Source organism: Kogia breviceps, chromosome 5 (genome assembly GCF_026419965.1).
Source record: "Kogia breviceps isolate mKogBre1 chromosome 5, mKogBre1 haplotype 1, whole genome shotgun sequence".
Lineage (NCBI taxonomy): Eukaryota > Metazoa > Chordata > Mammalia > Artiodactyla > Physeteridae > Kogia > Kogia breviceps.
Genome location: NC_081314.1, coordinates 62,951,894 through 62,972,882, shown reverse-complemented (window position 1 = coordinate 62,972,882; position 20,989 = coordinate 62,951,894). Strand labels below are relative to the sequence as shown.

General features: G+C 43.7%; 1 protein-coding gene across 4 annotated transcripts in view; it reads right to left on the bottom strand.

Annotated features, from left to right (window-relative positions):
• The window catches only part of USP13 (ubiquitin specific peptidase 13), a 122,265-nt gene that overhangs the window by 54,908 nt on the left and 46,368 nt on the right, over nt 1-20,989 (bottom strand). For all 4 annotated transcript variants that reach the window (XM_059064577.2, XM_067034061.1, XM_067034060.1 and 1 more), the window contains 5 exons: nt 20,567-20,751; nt 11,128-11,222; nt 9,628-9,815; nt 3,384-3,455; nt 2,940-3,033 (listed from right to left, as the gene is read on the bottom strand). In XM_059064577.2, coding sequence (XP_058920560.1) covers nt 2,940-3,033; nt 3,384-3,455; nt 9,628-9,815; nt 11,128-11,222; nt 20,567-20,751 — 634 coding nt within the window. The remainder of the gene's footprint in view (nt 1-2,939; nt 3,034-3,383; nt 3,456-9,627; nt 9,816-11,127; nt 11,223-20,566; nt 20,752-20,989) is intronic.

The following is a 20,989-nucleotide window of genomic DNA, read 5'->3' as shown; positions in this document are numbered from 1 at the left end:
ACAATCTCTAGGTCTATCCATGTTGCTACAAATGGCATCATTTCATTCTTTTAATGTAAGCAGCCCTTTTTGTCATCCACCTACCAGCATCTACACACTGAAGCACTGGGAGCCTGAAACAAGTAGTGGAACAACTGTTAGGGAAGCAGGACAGTGCAGCGGTCAATACTGCACATACTCAGGGCCAGACTGCCTGGTGTAAACCCCAGCTCTCCCACTCCCTGGCTTTGTAACTTTAGGTAGGATTCTGTGCATCCATTTCTGCATCGGTGAACATACAGGAAGGGCCTGGCCTTTCATAAGCACTATGTAATGCTAGTTATCGGTATCTCTGGTGGTGACCCTGTAAAAAAGCATTCCTGCCACATGGCTCTGTGTTCGCTCCCCTCCACCACACATTCCTCTTGTAATCTATCCTCTTCTTTGCTTCAGCACATCTTCTTTTATCTCTTGGAGCATTTCAGGCTCATCTACAAGATAAGACACAAACACCAGGGACCTAGGACAAGACCACCTGACCAAAGGGCTCCTGAGACCTGAAAGAAGAAAGAGTCTCACAAATTGGTTTCTCTGAAACCAACTGCCAGTGAAAATCCTGATGCCTCAGAAAGTAATTCTCTCCACTGTCAAGAGGAGTGGAGATTTTACAATGAATTACTTGCCTGTTCAAGTAACAGCTTGAAACTGGCACCTCCAGGGCCACAAAGAAAATCATACAGTCAACTCAAGCTCATTCTGAATGTTAAAGGGACCCAATTGATCCTGGCATGTCGGAGCGGGGAAAGGACTTTACAAATCATCTAGATCAAGGGTCACATACCCAAATACCCAGCGTACCAGCTGGGTCACGAACCACAAAAGGACAGGGGCCAGCTGGGGACAGTGTGTCCTGTATGAAGGGAGGGCTGCTATTCAGCTCCAGCCAACTGCTGTCACGGGCCTGGGAATGACAGAGGCTCTGAGTGTTTAAAGAAGCTGGAAAGTCAGATTCTGGGGAGGGGAGGGGGTGCAAGCAAAACACACCTGCAGGACAGATATGGTCCAAGTGCTGCAAGGTTTCACACCTTGAACCAGACAGGGCAGGGCAAGCCTCAGACCCCTGGAGATCACACAGCTACATCCAATGGTGGGAGGGGACTAGGGTCCCCAGCTGTTCACAGACTAAATAAAGAATATGACTTATAGAAGAACTACTTTTTTTCTAATGTAAAAGGATATTGTGATATTAAAACCAAATTTTCCTTTCAAACACTGCTAAATTGATGAGTTTTCGTTTCCCATTTTCTCAAATGAGGAGATTCCAAAAGCACAACCGTCCTGTACTGAACACATATTTTATTTACATTAGAGAGGGGACCTTCACACTTGCACTATTCACAACCACCAGCGAGACCAATCTTCCATTTGATGGTTGAGATTGAAAGGTTATGGGACTTGCCCCCAGTCTCCAGATCCCTTGCAAAGGCAGGAGAGGAAGCCAGGCTCCCGAGTCCCAATTAGTCTCCGTCTCCTCCACCAGGGCAGGTGGACTCTGCCCCAAGAGTGGCCCAAGAAGTAACAGCCTGGATGAACACCCAGGATAAATGTGATCAAAAACAACATTTGGGGCCAAGTTTTTTCACCATCACCTCTTCAAAGTTCCACAGGAGCTCAGAGGTAGAAGAAGCCTGGATAACCCGATAGCCCAGACCACCTCAACTGCATCCCAAATGGGGGTCTTCCTGTCTGGCGTAGATAAGGGACTCATTGTGGCAATGCTGGGTAACAATGCCACTGGAGGACTTAGGTTTGCCTGGCCATGACACTCTGATCTCCAGGCCTGGCCCTCAGAATGTCGACATCCCTCTCCAGCCTCTCACAACCCACTTCTCTCTCCCCACCCTCAGACACTGCGCCTCTGTATGTTCCCTTCCTAGTCTCTCTTCTCCTGTTTGCTCCATTTCCCCAACTAATTGGCTTCCTGATGAAAAAGAACTCATTCACTTTCGATTCTTGCTCTCCGTATGCAGGCATGAGTCAAGGATGACTGACTTAAGCTGGGAGCACAGGGGTCACACACTTGAGACACAGAACTGAAAGAACTTGCCCACTAAGTCAAGACAAGGTACCCTGGAGGCAGAGCAGGGGCTGGGGAAGTGGGGCCTGCATTCCACCCAGGATGACTGCAGCTGTGAGAGCCAAGACCGCCAAATACAGCTGTGTAAGCTGCACACTGCACAACTCCAAGGGCACCACTCCAAGGGGCCAGGCTGCGAGTGGCACCATCTGGAGTTGCGTTAACAGAGCAGCCCAGGGAGGGGTCAGTGGCCCAACCCACAGGCACATGGAAATGGGAGTCTGGCTATTAGGAGATGAAGCACATCTTTCAATGAGCCAAGTAATAGTGACTGAATGGCCACCTGAGTTTCTTATACTGGAGTGTGCTTACAAATTCCCTGGCAGCTTAGTTAAAATGAGGACTGCCCAGCCCTCCCCAGAAATTCAGAATCCTCAGCTCTAGGGGCGGGATAGGAATATGTGTGTTGTTGTTTTTTTTAACAACCAGCCTCTTGAGAAACCCTAGCAAACAGAGTTGAGGCTTAGGAGAACACAAACACTACAAGGGCCAAGACTGGGTTACTGAGGGGAAAATGTTTATATTTTTATATGTTTATTCCTTCCATTCCAGCACTACTTTATGAATAATATTATTTCTAAAGACCATAAATGATGGCAATCACATATAATCCATGAAGCAAATGCCACCAGAAACCCCAACCCTGGCTATTCCTTACCATGACTTTTAGAGCAGACAGACACCCTAGACCCTAAAATGAAAGAGCTATTTTGACAGCTTGCTAAATTGATGGCCACCATTCTCCAAGTCATAGGAAATCCACGTTCTTGCTGAGAAGGTTCCTCTTTCCACCATTTCAGTGTGGCAAATACCAGACACATACCTTGTACTCCTCCTTCATCACCTGTTCAATGAGCTCAGATTTCATGGGAGGTTTTGAATACTGGCCTGAGAGAAGGCCATGTCCTAACTTAGTCCTGGACAGGAGGGAGAAACAGACAAAAAGGTTATTGCTGTTTCCCCTCAGAGATATTAAAATTACCTACAAATTTCAATAAGTACAGCTGCTTTTAGGTGGAACACTGTATCTCAACTACTCACAACTTATCTGTTTGATTTTGCTTGATACTGATTCCATTTTCAACTTTTCTCAGTACTTTACAATTTTACTGATTTTTTTTCTTTTTACAAAAGCAACACATGCTTATTTCAGAATACTTTAAAAAATACAGACAATAAAGAAGAGAATTGCCTTTAATTCTGCAACCCAGAGAAAACCACTATGAACACTATATCAGATACTTAAAAATTACAACAGGGCACTTACATCTGTGTGTTAAAATCTTGTGTTGGATCTAAAGGAGAGTAGTCAAATATTCTTGGAAGATTTCCTACATACCTAGAAAATGAAAAGCAACAGTCAAAACATAGGAACTGAGAGATGAACAGAACCAAAATAAGCTATTATCCTAAGACCTTCTTGCCTTTCTGTCAACACTAAAATCATCCACCTGAAGAGAATTTTTTCCCTGAGCGCCTACCTCTACAGTCATATACATGGGCCTCCCTAAAATGTCTATGCTTCTATCAATGGGTCTCAACCCCAGGTACGAGTTAGAATCCCCTAAAGAGTTTCCCAGAAAAAATACGAAAGCCACAGCCACCCCCAGATGTTCTGATTTCACTGCCTGAGGTTGAGGCCTAGGATTTGGAATCTTTTACAAGTTCCCCAAGTGAGTCTAACATGTAACCAGAGTCAAGGACCACTGGCTTACGCCATCTCAACTACCTTCCCCAAAACGAAAGGTAAGGTTAGGAATTGTTCTGGTGGTGTCAAAATGAATAATGACAGCAGTCATTTCTGAATGACGTTTCTGAAGCGTTTCCTAAACTGCCTGATTAAGACTTCATTACAACCATATGAGGAAGGGATTACTGTCGTTACCTCATTTGAGAGATGAGAAATCAGGGTGCAAATTCATTGGGTAGCTTCCAAAATCACCCAAGAGGGAGTGATGAAGCCCAGAGTAGACCCAGGGCAGCCTGGCGCCCAAGCTGTGCCCTGAACCACGCTGCCAGATGTACCTGCCCCAACCACAGTCCCTTGTGCAGCCCACAAGCCCTCCTTCAGACCAGTTTACCTGACAGAGCAGTCTAACTGTAACCACCCACCTCTCATCTCAACATACAATCATTTCTTTTTAAAAAAATTTTCCTCCAAACGTGTCAAAAATATATTTTCCTATATTAGTTGTTTCCAGTAGTACATATCTGTCAGTCTGTCTACAGAGCAATCTTCAAAATTAAGTAGATGAATAAACTAATATCTTTTTCATTGAACAAGCATGTTTTTCAAAAGAGAAAACATAAGTGAAATCATTACATTTAAATAATTATACATAGATTGGGAATTATTTTAGTTTTAATTTTTTTAACATCTTCATTGGAGTATAATTGCTTTATAACATAGTGACTCAGCTATACGTATACATATATCCCCATATCCCCTCCCTCTTGCGTCTCCCTCCCACCCTCCCTATCCCACCCCTCTAGGTGGTCACAAGCACGGAGCTGATCTCCCTGTGCTATGCGGCAGCTTCCCACTAGCTATCTATTTTACGTTTGGTAGTGTATATATGTCCATGCCACTCTCTCACTTCATCCCAGCTTACCCTTCCCCCTCCCCATGTCCTCAAGTCTATTCTCTACGTCTGCATCTTTATTCCTGTCCTGACCCTAGGTTCTTCAGAACCATTTTTTTTTATTCCATATATATGTCAACACACAATCATTTCTTTCACTTCTTTTTTTTTTTTTTTTTTTTTTGTGGTACGCGGGCCTCTCACTGTTGTGGCCTCTCCCGTTGCGGAGCACAGGCTCCCGACACGCAGGCTCAGCAGCCATGGCTCACGGGCCCAGCTGCTCCGCGACATGTGGGATCTTCCTGGACCGGGGCACGAACCCGTGTCCCCTGCATCGGCAGGCGGATTCTCAACCACTGCGCCACCAGGGAAGCCCCTCTTTCACTTCTTAAGTTCATTTCCTATTTCACACCCCCTGCTTTGTGCTGTTCACCTTTCCCTCTTGAGGCTTGGACTCTCTGAGCCAGACAGCTCTAGGAAGAAGTACCCAGAAGCAGATCGCTCTCCCTGTCCTTTCCTGCACCCTTGCCCTGCCTGCTTCTCTGACCTCATTCCCACCCCTCTCTCCCAGACCACAACGCCCCGGCCATTTCCCCTTCTTGCTGCCCAGGGCACACCAAGCTCGCTCCTGCTTCAGGGTCATACCATCCTGTTGTCTCTTTCCCAGAACGCTCTCTCTGCGGATCCTTGCTCCCTTTCATGTTCCATATCACCTGAGCCTGACTAACTTTCTTCTTGGCATGAATCTCTATTTGCAACTATACAATTTATTTATGTTCTTGTTTATTATCTATCCTTCTAGAGATTACATACTAGAATATAATATCCATGAAGGCAGAGACTTTAAATGACTGCATCTCCAGCACTAGAACAGCATCTAACATGTAAAAGGCACTCGATAAACATGTGTTGAATGAATATATTCATATCATTTAATCACACAACCAATTTTCATAACTGACTACCTAATGACCCAACAGAGCAGGCATTACTGCAGTAAAGTCTTGGCAGAGAACCATGATACACTACAGTTAGTAATGACCTCTAATTAGATCCCTGAAATCCTAGAAACTTCTAGGCACCTGCTGATTACAAACTCGGAATTTGTATCCAAGGTTATGTACCAACATAAAAATTAACAGAGCACACGTCTCTGGAATAGTCCCATTCAAATGGCTTTTGGTTGTTTCACTAGAACAACAATTCCATTTAGAAATTTTCAATGGACCAAGAGCCAAATAATAGATAAACCAAACTATATTCAGAGTCAGAGGTTGCACTGAAGAATTCTTAATTAATATACAACATGATAAACATTATAAACATTAGCTCTCTTACAATCCAGTCTTTATCATATCTCAAAACCTGACAAGCCAAAAAAAATCCACTGGTAAGATGAACATTAGTGAAAAGCTTACGCTTTCCAGCAAGGCTGATGGAGAAGAATAAAGTTAAAGGGGGTAAATCTTTGATGTCAGAAAAGTCCATTTTGCTAGTAATTTATATTCCTTTTCTAATCAATGAGGAATATCCTCTATGACAACAAAATTAAATTAAAAGGCAGCAGTAGGGGCTTCCCTGCAGTAGTTAAGAATCCACCTGCCAATGCAGGGCACACGGGTTCAAGCCCTGGTCTGGGAAGATCCTACATGCCGCGGAGCAACTAAGCCCGTGCGCCACAACTACTGAGCCTGTGCTCTAGAGCCCGCGAGCCACAACTACTGAAGCCGGCATGCCTGGAGCCCATGCTCCGCAATAAGAGAAGCCACCACAATGAGAAGCTTATGCACCGCCAACAAAGAGTAGCCGCCGTTCGCCGCAACTAGAGAAGGCCCACGCGCAGCAACGAATACCCAACGCAACCAAAAATAAAAAATAAATAAATAAAATTTTAAAATTAAAAAAATTTTTAAAGGCAACAGTAACGCTGGATAATTTTAAAAGTATCAATACTTATATCTTCAATTTGTAATCTAGTGGTTTTCAAAGCAAAAGAGTTTTGCTATCTGACAATCCATCTTCGTTGTCATTCAATTCGTACACCAGTTTATTTAGATTTGCTCCTCATCAGAATTATTTTGAAATGTAAACCAGGTTCAAGTGGTAGGTAGGGTATCAAGGAGTCCAGCTGATGTCCCCAAATTACACCGTGGTTGTGCGTAAGTCATTTAATCTCTCTGTGAGTCACTCTTGATACTTGCAAAATGGAGATACCAGTCCTGGACATAACTCCACTGAGTTAGTCCCACTGGGGAAAAAGGAGTTTGAAGAGCAAGTACTTCAACCCAGTGATATTCGGTAAAAGAACCAAAGGACCGAGGACAAGTATGAAAAATAAGTTGCTCATGTTCTAATATATACAGTAAATGTTTAGGAAATAGAATACAAAATGTTAGATACTACAAAATTCTACAACCCTTGAAACGAGACCAGGTGAGAGATTCAAATCTTAATTCCAAATTATAGACATGAGGTACATTTTTTCATTGAAGAAAAAACTCAGAAAGTTAATTGTTCATCAAACCTTGAAGTGTAGAAAATATTTTCAAAAACTGTAGGCTGTAAAGCACTAAAAATGTTGTTGTGCTTTGTAACAAAAGAATATAAGTGTCTTCCATTCCAGTTTAAAAGAAATAATAATTATACAATACCTACCATAACGACTTTCCCTCAATAGTTTAAAAAAAAAAATCTTGGAGCATGAGACAGATAAGATGAAGCTACATTGTTTCCAAATCAAATGATAATACAGGTATGAGACATGGGTAAGAATTTATAAAAATAATACAATGCATGATGCGTACCTCTGAAAAGGTTTTCGTATCTCAGAGCTTCAAACTTGCTCCTCCTTTTCTCCAAAACCCTGTCTACACTCTTCCTGCACATCAGTCAAGGTGAGTATCCCTTTGTGTGTCCCTTCGTCAAAGAGATCCTCCCTGACCACCTCCTTCCCTTTTCCTTCATGGAATTTACCATATTTATAACCATGCAGTTGTTCTTATGATTACAGATACTCCTCAGCAAAGGATGGGTTACATCCCAATAAACCCATCATAAGTTAATGATATCGTACATTGAAAATGCATTTACAATACCTAACTTATCAAACATTGAAGCTTCGTCTAGCCCACCTTAACCATGCTCAGAACACTTACATTAGCCTACAGTTGGGCAAAATCATCTAGCACAAAGTCTATTTGATAATAAAGTGTTGACTATCCAATCTAGTTTATTGAATACTGTACTGAAAGTGAAAAACAGAAAGGCTGTCTGGGTACAGAATGGTCGTAAGCATATCAGATGTTTACCCTCAGGGTCACGTGCCCACCTGGGAGCTATGGCTGCTGCCCTGCCCAGCACCTGTCACTAGCCCGGGAAAAGAGCAAAATTCAAAATTCGAAGTACAGTTTCTACTGAACACATATCACTTTTGCACCATCTTGAAGTCAAAAGATCTTAAATCGAATCATCATAAGTTGGGGACAGTCTACATTTATTTAATGTCTGTTTCCCCAACTGGGGCTGGGCACCAGGTCCTTTTGTTTACCACTGAACCCCCCATACCCAGCACACTGCTGAGCAGAGCAGAACCCGCTCTTTATTGGCTGGATGGAAAAAATTAAAACCTGACATGGAAAACTGACCATAAATTTCCAAAGCCAGGAACAGTATGAAGAAGTAAGAAAGACTTCAAATACCAAGAGAGGAAGGAAAAGGACATCTGATATACTTTTATTGACTACCTTTACAATCATTAGCATTCGACTCCACGTGCGTAAAAAATTGCCCTGTGCTGTCCCTAGCGTGCTATCTGCCCGTCACTCTGTCTTAGCACATGTGTGTCCTCTTCCATACTTGAACCAAGGTCTAATCCTACCTGCTCTGGGAAACACTAGAGATTATTTCCTAAACTTAGGCAGTGGCTGCCCATGAGCTGCAGCTACCAGTCCAGTCTCTGTGGCTCCCTGTCCTAAGCACAGTCGAAGGTAGAAAAGGGCCAGAGACACAGCCCCTCTGGCCCTCAGCAAGGGAGGAAGCAGGCAGCCTGAACATGTACAGTTGGGAAGCACCCTAAATCAGTGCCTCCTGATTACTTGTGGTGAAGGGCCAGCTAGTTTGTTGATTTCAACTCATATAGATGATACCTTTAAAAATACAATAAAAATAAATTATAGTTGACCCCTGAACAACACGGGAGTCAGGGGCACCAACCCTCGGCACAATCGGAATTCCATGCATAACTTTACAGTCAGCCCTTTGGATTTGCAGTTCCTCCTTATCCATGGTTTCAACCAACCGCAGACCCTGTAGTACGTATTTATTGGAAAAATCCACGTATAAGTGGACCCGTGCAGTTCACACTCATGTTGTTCAAGGGTCAACTGTATTGAAAAAATGAAATGCCACTTATAAAAAATGGCCACGTCAAAGGCCTACCACAATTTCTGAATGCTTACTCTCAATTTCCATACCTGTCTCATTTCGGATCCACATCCAGCAGTCCAAGGACCAGCACCATCTATGAACCACATTTTGAGTAGCAAAAAAAGAAAAGCTTAAATCCTCTTAGAAGCTCCACTCACTCACCACTGACCAACCAGATCACCGAACCTCTCCTAGCGCATCTATAGGAAGAGATGTGGCAGTTTTGCTGTGAAGCTTAATGATTATTACTTTCTTGGCATAGAGGGTATTGGTCTAAAAATGGAAGCCACTATTAATATGACAAATCCCTGTAGCAGGTTTTTCAGTTTACAAAGCTCTTCTTATCTCACCTGATCCCCATAACACTTAACAAGTGTTCTCACCCAGCTTCATGCAGGAAGTCACAGCACAGATGGTGAAGGGCTTCCTCAGCACACACTGCCTGACTGGACGCGGAGGGGATGCAGGGCAGGCTGTGCACCCTGGTCTATACGGGACACTTACGCTCTCTGGAATTCCGGGATGCTAAAGATGGCCTGCATCACAGAGCTGAGATAGCAGCTGTTGCCCAGGTTCTTGAGACCCGTGTATCCGGGGCCATACATGGGCTTCAGCTTCGTCCCCGTCTCCTGGATCACCTCCCACTCGCTGATCCGCGGCTTGCTATCATTGTCCTGGAGCCCGTTCTCTGTCTGGGGCAAGGTCATTGAAGAAATACAACTTTAACAATGATTATCATTCAAACATCATGTCCCACCAATTATTTCTAACAGCAATAGATGTTTCTGCCTTTCTTCCCCAGTTAAACAGAGAAATAAACAACCTCATTAAAAAAGACTGACGTGGTGATGGTTGCACAAGACTAATGAATTTAATGCCACAGAACTGTACACTTTAAAAATGGTTAAGGGCTTCCCTGGTGGCGCAGTGCTTGAGAGTCCGCCTGCCGATGCAGGGGACACGGGTTCGTGCCCCGGTCTGGGAAGATCCCACATGCCGCGGAGCGGCTGGGCCCGTGAGCCGTGGCCACTGAGCCTGCGCATCTGGAGCCTGTGCTCCGCAGTGGGAGAGGCCACAGCAGTGAGAGGACCACGTACGGCAAAAAAAAAAAAAAAAAAAAGGTTAAAACAGTAAATTTTACATTAGGTGTATCTCTCCACAATTTTTAAAAAACCCACATTTAAAAGATTTTAAAATAAAAGAGACAGAGACTGGGAGGAAAGGAGATAGAAGGAGGAAGAAGACAAATAGGAATCAAAAAAAAGAAGCAAGTAGAATAATCTCAAAGGCAGATACAATGCAACACAGCAAACAAAAAGCAAGGCAGTTGGAGAAGAAAATGGAATAAAACCATGGGGTTCGGGAGAAGCTTGACATGGGAGGGAGGTTTAACGAAGAGCACAGAAAACAAATTTAAAAGTGACATGAGTGAGAAAGAGGAGTTAGAGAGGAGAACATGAGGAGAGGGAGATGACATGGGCTAAAGCAAAACACGCACTATTAACCAGCTCCTCATAGGGACAAATATTACATAGTCACAATACCAGCCTGAAAACACAATATAAAATAAGGCAAAGCGTTTCCATCAACAATAATCTGTTGGCTTATTCTTTCCAGCACTGCCCCAGGAGCTCTGCTTCCCTTCCTGTAATCAATTGAAGTAATGTTGGTCACAGATTATTTTAAAGGTCATCTCCCCGTACCTTCTCCCTTTAGTGAACAAAGAGTGATTCATGCAACTCTCCATCAAAGGAGACAGAAATTTTGCAAGTAAACTCCAACTAAAACAAAATGGTACTGGATGAGGTGCCATTTTTACTATAAAATTAAAAAGAAAAATCTAAGCTGATAACCAAAAGAAAATGCTAATTAAATTCAAGAAATAAATGCAAACATTAAAACCTAAAACCTATAAAATGAAGATTTGTGTGATAGGAATTATATAAATAAACCAAAGAGTTTCCCCACAAAGTGGGAATAGAGACAAAAGGAGACCTTTCTTACCCCATGCATATGAAGCATATCAATTCCAAAATGCGCTAAGTGCTTGGCCAAATGAGGATCCAAAACAGGTTCCTCTTCTTGGAAAGAATAAACATCTAGAAGGTGAAGAGAAAATAAGCACTGAGATCTGTAATCAAGTCATTCAATAATCAACACTTATTTACCGAGCTCCTACTATGCCCTGGGTTTGGGATATAGCAATGAACAAACCAAAAATCTCTTGTGAGTTTCAACTGGGGGGAAGACAGATGATAAAAAATAAGCATAATAAATAGGTATTTTTGTAAATATACCCATAATATCAATTCTTTTGACAATTCAGAAAGTAATTTTAAAAAGGTTTCTGAAACAAGAAAAAAAGAACAGTGTCTAAGGTTAAAATAATTTAAAATTAGACAAATACAAATGCCTAACACGGATTGTTCTAACCTGAACCCCAGTTGCATAGATTTAAGTTCAGGAGGAGGTTAGGGTGATGGAGGAAACAGCCATGCCGTCTGCCCACACAGGGAGAACCTGTGAGGAACAGAGAACACACAGGCCCTCGGGGCTGCCGAATGGCTGGACTGCAGTGTGAGGTCCAGGACAAAACAAAATTCTGCCTGTGGAACCTTCTGTAATCTCTCTGTTAGTCCCAGACCTACCACCTCACGACCCTCCACCTCCACCTGCCCCCTCATCCCCTCTTCCCTACTTCAGTGTCCACACCTCACAGAACTGGTGAGGGATCTGTGAAGACTGCTGTGCTTCCCAAATGCGTCCACCCTATAGCACACAGAAGAACATGATGATGCGTTTAGCACAGCGGGGTAACTCAGGAGGCTCCACCCGCCCCAGGACCTGAGGGATCAGCATGTTGGCCTCATCCGTAACCCACTCACGGCACACCGGTGTTGGGAAGCTGTGTGTTTGGGGGTGGCAGGGGAGGGTTCACTCCTCAGGACCCTCAATATCCCCCCTGACAACATAAGGCTTTAGACCGCACCTGGCTTCTTGCGGTTATGATTCAAAGCAGCAGCATTACCTGGGAGCTTGTGAGAAATGCGGAATCTCGGGCCCAACCCTAAACCTACTGAATGAGAATCTGCATTTTAACAAGATCTCCACATGCACAGCAAAGTCTGAGAAGCACTGCCTAGCGTTTTCAAAAGCTATCCAAACTGCTGCCTTATCTGTCGTCATAAGGCAGTGCAATGCAGGAAAGGGAAACATTTTCAGGCCCATTTTGCAGGTAAGGAAACGAGGGTTAGAAAAGTTAAATCATTTGCCTCAAACCCCACACGTGGCCCAGAACCCAGGTATTCTGACTCCCGGCCCAGTCCTTTTTCCTCTGCACTAGACTATTATTTCCTCAGATCTCTCAGGAGACCAAGAGGCTCAGTGAAGCACCATCCTCGGCCCTTAACAGGAATGGAGAGTCAAAAACCACAATTTCTTCACTTCTAAATTTGAAAAACAAAATCTGAAAATAGATATAAAGATATTATTCTTTAGGACAGTAAAAGATAGACTGTTCAAGGAGTTTCTTGCTCTTTGGAACAATACCAGGAATAGAACAAAAAGTAATATATATAGAAACTATGGTGACCCTCTGACACAAACCCAGGTACACAGAGACTCACTGCCACCCCAAAAAAGCCACTCTTTCTATTATTAATAGATTAAACATTGTATAGCTTTCTCTTCTATCCCTCTTCCCTTAGGGGCCCATTTTAACTTGTGAATAGCAGCCTTCATCTATATTCCTTTTAAAAATATAATTCAGAGCTCTCAAAAGCAAAAACAAAAGACAAAATCCCCAGCCAATTAAGAAAAACTTTCCAAAAAGTTTAAATACAAGAAAAAAAAATCTTTGCACTAATAACTTAAAACAAATACATCAACAATATGTTTAATCTTTGACACATGACACCAAAATACCACTCAAATATTGGCTGGAAGGTGAAAATGACACTCTCCAGGCACTTATCTTTGGGTATTATTAACTAGTGAGATAGTTTTGAAGACTTAAGCCTTTAAGCCTCTAAGCCTCTAATTATCAGAGCTCCAATAGAAAATAATAAGATTGCTAGAAATGCACCATTGGCATGGGTCTAGGATTTTGAAATAAGTGAAAAATCACATAGAACTCTATGGTTCTTAAGCCATTAGGCTCCAGCCTAATGAGAAATTAGTGAGAAATTAACATTTCCTATCTCCAGTCATTAACTGCTCCAAAAATATGACATGATTTGGTGAGACACAACAGTTACTTCTTACCCCAATGACAAAAACAGTTTAGTGAGTAACACACAAGAAATCTAAAAATGAACTGTGATCCTTAAACTTGGCAATCATGAAGAATTTTCAAATGACATGTAGTCATAGAAAAAAAATTTGAAATAGATTCAGGGGCTGCAAATCCTTACACATTTTTCATTGGGAAATTCACTTTATTTCCAACTTCTGCTTAGCAAAGTCAAGTCTTAGCTCAGAAACTATCGTAGCAAATAAGCATTGCCTGACGAGTATTACCCTGCCGACCCCTTCCTTGACTTAAAAGCTTGGAGCCAAAACACACAGTTAGGAAGCTCACAGAAAGATCCTCCTAGGAATAGTCCAAGCAGAGTTTCATGAGTAAGTACGTTTACTTTAGAAGGAAACCAGTCATTGTTTCATTTCAAGTTAAATGACGAATTAAGCCATGGAGAGCATGGAGAGACCCACAGAAGGGAAAAGATAAAAGAAAAGGTTCATAGCATGAATAACTCATTGATGTGATAAGCATGTTAGAAAACAGTATGTGCATTAAGTTCCAAAACTAAGGAAAAGGTTAGAGAATAGAGATGGAGACTAAGACTGAGAATCTGTAAGGAATTTACATAAAAATGGTAATAATTTCTTTTCTCTGAATGGGAAGGTTTCTTTTTGGTTTTTTGCTTTTCTTTATTTCCCAAATTTATTATATTTTGATTGAAAAGAATGTTTTATAAGTAATTGCCAAAGATTAAAATGTACGTATATGGTGGTATACTATTAGGACTAGTGTACCACTGGTCATCCTTGTTCACCTACAGGGATTCACTCACTCACTCATTCATTCATTTATTGATTCATTCATTGTATTTAACAAATATTTACTGAACACCAAATATATACAGATACTGAGGATTTAATATTAAATAAGACAAGCAGGGTCCCTGTCCTCACAAGTTTAAACTTTATTATTTCAAATAGTCTTATAAGAATGCTGGTTTAGTATAAAGGACCTCAAGAGATGTCTTCTTGGTTCTGGTTTACTCATGTGACTTTGGGGTCTCTTTCCTAAGCCCCAGAAAATGGCAGAAGTCCAAATTCTTCCCTCAGATACCCAAACAGGAAAGCAGAAGGAAAGAGAGGTAAAGATGTACCTCAACAAGATCTGGTGTTTAGAAAGACTAAAGAAACCAGAGAAGCTGGCTTCACTGCTCTATCATCACAGCTCAAATGGGAAAAAAGAAAAAAAAACAAAACCCAAAACCTAGTCACAAGCCAGAGAAGAAAGGATCTCTCCAGAGCATGTATGATCCATTCACCCAAACTGCATCTCTCCACATGAGTTTATATTTGCATGCCTATAGAGCATTTGCCAGAGACAGGAAAAGAACAGAAACAAGAGAATGCTCCAGCAATTAATCTAGAAACCCAAACACAAAATGAATGAGGGCAGAGGTATATACCATCACCTTAGACAGTATAACTCCCAGGCCAGACAGAACCTAAACTGTGGTCAGGAAAGGAAAACAATTAAGAGGAAAAAGATGTCCATAAAATAGAAAAAAAGAAAAAGAAGAAAAGGTAAATCAGAGGAGAAAACTTTATCGGTGTTGTCTGTCTTCCTCCATCTGTTTACAACACAAATATTTACTGAGCACCTACTATGTGTGAGGGGCTATGCTAGATGAGATAGAATAGTAAACAACAAACGTGGTGCTCAGGCCCTGCCGTCCCAGGTGACCACCTTAGACACAGCAACAGGATCTCATGAAAAGTGCCATAGTGGAGCAGCACAGAGGCACACAGAGGGGCACAAACGAGGTTAAAACTAAAATGAAGTAGTCAATGCCTTGATCCAAATCCTTGAGCTGATACCCAGGTCAGAGGTGAAGACCGAAGAAGAAAAATCACCTTCAGGCATCAGTGAGAAGGGAGCCCGTGGCGCAGAGGTGGAGGACCTCCGGGCTCACATCGACAAGCTGACGGGGATCCTGCAGGAGGTGAAGCTGCAGAACAGCAGCAAGGACCACGAGCTGCAGGCCCTGAGGGACCGCATGCTTCGCATGGAGAGGGTCATCCCCCTGACCCAGGAGCACGAGGATGAGAATGAAGAAGCTGGTGAGGCCACGTGGGCCCAGCCCCAAGAGTCTGAGGCAGCGGAGCAGGAAGCACCCAGTGACCGAGCACCGCCCGAGCGGCCCTCCTCGCTGGCCCTGTCGAGCTGGGATCAGGTGTCGGGGCTGATGGAGGAGGACCCCGCCTTCCGTCGGGAGCACCTTCGCTGGCCCAAGCAGGAGTAGCTGCGGCTGCAGGGACTGCAGGGCTCCGGGGGCCGGGGCGGGGGGCTGCGCATACCCCCCGCCCGCTTCGTGCCCCCTCACGACTGCAAACTGAGCTTCCCCTTCAAGAGCAACGCCCAGCACCGCGAGTCCTGGCCGGGGGCGGGGTCCGGGGAGTCCCCACCGCCCCCCCCAGGAGCTCACCCCCTCTCCAGCCACCCCTGCCCGCAGGCCCCCAAGTCCCGGCAGGTCCCACCGTGCCAGCGGGAATTCCCTGGACGGAGGGGGCCGATCCCAGGGAGGGGGTTCTGCACAGCCCAAACCCCAGCAGTTCTAGCCCAAAAAGCACAACTATTATCCCCAGCAGCCCCAACCATACACAGCCCAGAGGTCCCCAGGGCCCCGCTACCCCCCATACACTACGCCCCCACGGCTGAGACGTCAGCGCTCAGCCCCTGACCTCAAGGAGAGTGGGGCGGCCGTGTGAGCCCCGCATCTTGGGCAGAGAGGGCCTGGCGGAGCCCCTCGCTGGGATGAGATGCTGCTTCCCCAGAAGCCCTGGGGCAGGAGGCCCTAGAGACCAGAGAGAAGGTCTGAGTAGGTGATAGAAGGTGTAGGGGTAACTGGGCCGGAGGCTGAGGGAGGAAGGAAGAGGGCACAGAGCTGCCAGGAGCAAACCAAAGTGAAGGAGAGAGAGGGGAAGCTGCCTCGGGGCTGCCCCTTGCAGGGGGGTGGGAGGGGGGTTCCCACAAACGCTGCTAGGGTGGGTGGGGGGCTGGAGTGCCGCGTAGTCGGTGTTTGACTTTCTTTTCAAGTGGGGGCAAAGGGGAGAGAACCCAGAGGGAGGTAAGTTCTCCTCCCTCCTGGCCCTGTCTGTCTGTCCGTCTGTGGTGGGTTTCTGTTTCCAGGGAGGTATGGTGGGATCATAAGTCATTCCTCTCCCCTTTCAGGCCTCCTGCAATATTTGGGGGAACTGTCTGGTGTCTGGTTTGCCTAGGGTCCCTGAGGATGTGGAACTTTTCAATAAAGGATGGAAAACAGAAAAAAAAAAAAAAAGGAAAAAAAAAAAATCACCTTCAGATGCTGCTGAGCTAGTGCAGGGGCCAGTGGGATAGGCGATTTCACTGCTGCCACGCGCATTACAGGAAGACTCTCCTGTAACCACCAAGGCTTTGAGGATTCTTCTTAGGTAAACTAATTTCTATGATGAAAGAAAAACACACCTTCTCTTGCCTCCAACCCTCTTCATTCCTTTTGCACCAAGAACCTCAACCTTGCTCTGCCAAACGAATGTCTCCTCCCACAGAGGAAAGCTTTTTGTTTGCTTGTATGGTGAACTGTTTCTTATTTTGTTTGCTGCTGTACCCATGGAACCCAGAGTGGAATTCGATATGGGGCCCACTTTTATTACCCAGCCACCACAATGGCCTAGCCTGGAGGGATCAAGGCTTCCTGGAAGAACTAATTCTAGGCTGAGACCTCAAGATGAGTAGGAGTTTCTCACTGAGCAGGTATGTCCTTACTGGGGAGAAGGAAACCAGGACGATTGGATCACACGACCATTAAACATCTGAGTTCACAACCTGTTTGGATTCCATGTTCACTAAGCAATATTCTAAATATAATTCAGCTTCCCACAGGGAGGGAATGTACTGCTCGAGTTGACATAAACATCCCACTTACAGGTGGTCGTGGTTCTCACTAGAAACTAAAAACTAAACACCCCGACTTTAACACTTTGTCTCTTGTGAGTTGAATTAGCCTCAGTGAGCCTAGCAAGTATGGAAGATGGACCCCCACCAGTGCTACCGTCATCAGGAGGGGGCCACCCCACCCCCAGACAGAGGGCACCCTACCCTCCTGAGCCTCAACATCTACAAGGCCCATCATCAGACATTTATGGAAACTTTACACATGTTTTCATTAACTTATTCGGCTTTTAAATTAACAATAAGCTACAACTAGCAATCTATTAAACAGATTTAAAAGAAATGAAGATAGAACTGATGCATCCCATAAACTAATATGTAATGATAATTAGACTGAAAATAATTATTTGTGTTAAAACCAACTCTGCACAAGATAAGCCGGAATCAAATCCTGATCTATTGTCAAAAAGTGAACATGGGCTTCCCTGGTGGAGCAGTGGTTAAGAATCCGCCTGCCAATGCACGGGACACAGGTTCGAGGTCCGGGAAGATCCCACATGCCGCAGAGCAACTAAGCCCGTGTGCCACAACTACTGAGCCCACGCACTGCAACTACTGAAGCCCGCACGCCTAGAGCCCATACTCCGCAACAAAAGCAGCCACCACAATGAGAAGCCCGCATACTGCAACAAAGAATAGCTCCCACTCGCCACAACTAGAGAAAGCCCACGCACAGCAACGAAGACCCAACATAGACAAAAAAATAAATTTAAAAAAATAGTCATTAAAAAAAAAGTGAACATCGCCTCAGCTAAGGGAGTTCAAGAACCCCCATCACAGGTGCACATTCTACATTGCTTTTGCCAATGTTTTATGCTTTCTATGGTTGAAAAAAGAGTATTTATTCAAATACTCTCAATTACATGAAGAGTAATTTGTGCACCACAACTACTGAGCCCACGAGCCATGACTACTGAGCCCACGCACCAGAACTACTGAGCCCATGCGCTTTGGAACCTGTGTGCCACAACTAGAGAGAAGCCCACGCTCCACGATGAAAGATCCCGCATGCCACAGCTAAGACCCGACACAGCCAATAAATAAATAAATAAATAAATATTTTTTAAAAAAAATATGCATAGAGAATAGAATTAATCCTTGCCTTTACTACTAGCATACATTTAAATAGAATATAATTATTTAAGTACTTATAGACCAGCTGGTTCATTTAATCAAAGTATCCATGCCTACATGCATAAGATTTTGTTTGGAACTTAAAGATGAAAAAGACATAGCTCAAGCAAAATTTTAGAACAAATCTCCATATACAAATAATTGTTGTCTTGAACAGGATGTTCTGAGAGCTGGACTTCTAATAACTGGTCTTATCAAAACACTACATAATATTACTCAGCCATGAAAAAGAATAAAATATTGCCATTTGCAGTAACATGGATGGAGTTAGAGATTATCATACTATGTGAAGTAAGTCAGAGAAAGACAAATATCATATGACATCACTTATAGGAGGAAACTTAAAAGATGATACAAATGAACTTATTTACAAAACAGAAACAGACTCATAGACATAGAAAACAAACATGGTTACCAAAGGGAAAACAGGGAGGGGGATAATTTAGAAGTTTGGGATTAACAGATACACGCTACTATATATAAAATAGATAAACAACAAGGACCTACTATATAGCACAGAGAACTATATTCAATATCTTGTAATAACCTATAATAGAAAAGGATCTGAAAAAGAATATACATATGTATAACTGAATCATTTTGCTGTATACCTGAAACTAACACAACACTGTATGTAAATCAACTGTACTCCAATTTTTTAAAAAGGCTCTGCACAAGATAGCACTAAAAGTAGAAACATCTGAATTATCCTCCCCTTGCAATTGTACCTAATAGAATGCCTACATTACAAACTCTTCTTTCTCTCTATAGGCCCTACAAGAACAATGATGGTTACCATATACAGCAGTCATTCAACAGAGCAATGACCTGTAAGCACTTTCTTGTAACCCTGAATCCAACTGCATGTCCTGAATTTCCTCTTCAGATCCTGGAAGGCTTAGGATTCAACCTGGCCTGTGTAGCGGCTTATTTATTTGAGGGGAAAATGTCTGGCACCAGCACCTGAGACTCTTGCAGCTACTTTTCTCTAATGAGTTAAAAGAAGTCCACTAAACTTTGGAAGTTTACCCAAAAGGTGAATCAAAAGAATCTTGACATGACCTAACTGCCAGCCCTCAATTATAAAATAGATAAATGAAACCAGTTTGATGGAGAGGGCATGGCTGACAAAGAGTGTACCACATTCAGTGAAAACATCCTCACTAATTAACTTTGAGGCTGGTTAATTCAGTCAGAGAAAGATACAGAGAAGAAAAGCCAAATGTCTTTATATTTTTCCTAAAAAAATCATCTTACCTTAAAATAAATAAGAAATAAAGATTAAAACCTGGACAGACGGAGAAACTGACCTGGGTGTGGGTGCAGCTCTATGCTTCATAAGTGTTTTCAGTGATGCAGAGATGATGGGTTCTTACGGCCACTGCTCAGTATTTAAGTTTCTCATTATTAACCCTGATGTAATTTCCCTTTTCCCTCACCAAATGATAGAAGGAATTAACTGTACAAACATAGCCAAAAGCTAACATACAGTGTGAGAGCACGAAGAAGACCAGTTCTGAAGCTGACAGTACAAGTAGAAACCACTTCTAACCCTTTGCTGCACTGGACGCCATCACTGCCTGCCGATGTCAGGGGCTCTGAACACACAGTATCTTTAAAACCCATCTTCTCCATAATGAATCCATTTGTACCTAAAATGATACTAACCCCCATAATGAATTCTAGGCCATCCCCCTACTATTCTAATGGTGGGTTTGATTATGCACACTCACTTCACAAGTCCTGGTCCCTGCTTCTGTCCTCTTAGCTAAGAGATGTTCAGAAAGATACTAACAAAAGCAGCAAACTTTTATCACGACCTTACGGTATGCACTGGGCTAAATGCTTATGCACCTTAACAAACCTATGAGGGAGGTACTGTGATTATCCTCAAGATGAGGAACCTGAGGCTTAGAAGGATTTGAAAACTCACCCAAGATCTCACAGCTAACAAGAGGCAGAATGACGATTCGAACCCGGGCTGAGTCCAGAACGTAGGCCCTCCAACCCCAGAGATTAAGGCACTGGTTAAATCTAAGAGGGAGCCACGGTAAGTTCCCAAGTTGGTAAAGGCACACCCACCTGCCCCGTCAGGAGTGATGGTTCCCAGTTTCACAGCCAGAGGGTAGCCCAGGTCTCTGTAATGCTCCAGCGCATGCCCGTTGCCCCCGGAGCTGTCAAAGAACCACTTCCCACACAGCACAGAGCCGTCGGTCAGATTCAACCAGAGGTTTTCTCGCAGGTCACACCGGGCACACTTCCAACCACTGTAAAATCATCAGACAACAGTTAGCGCAGCCAGAGTACAAGGCGTGATTAGAAAATGAACATCTAAGAAAAAAATGGAGTGTCTCAAGCTGGGGGCAGCTGGGGCAGTCACATGAGACCGTCAGCGGACTAACAGAGATCCATTCTAGAGCAGCAGGGCCACTCAGTAACCTGCCGGCCTCCCAAATGGGGGCCAGCTCCTCCCAGTTCCTTCGAGATGGTCCTTTTACTTTAGAA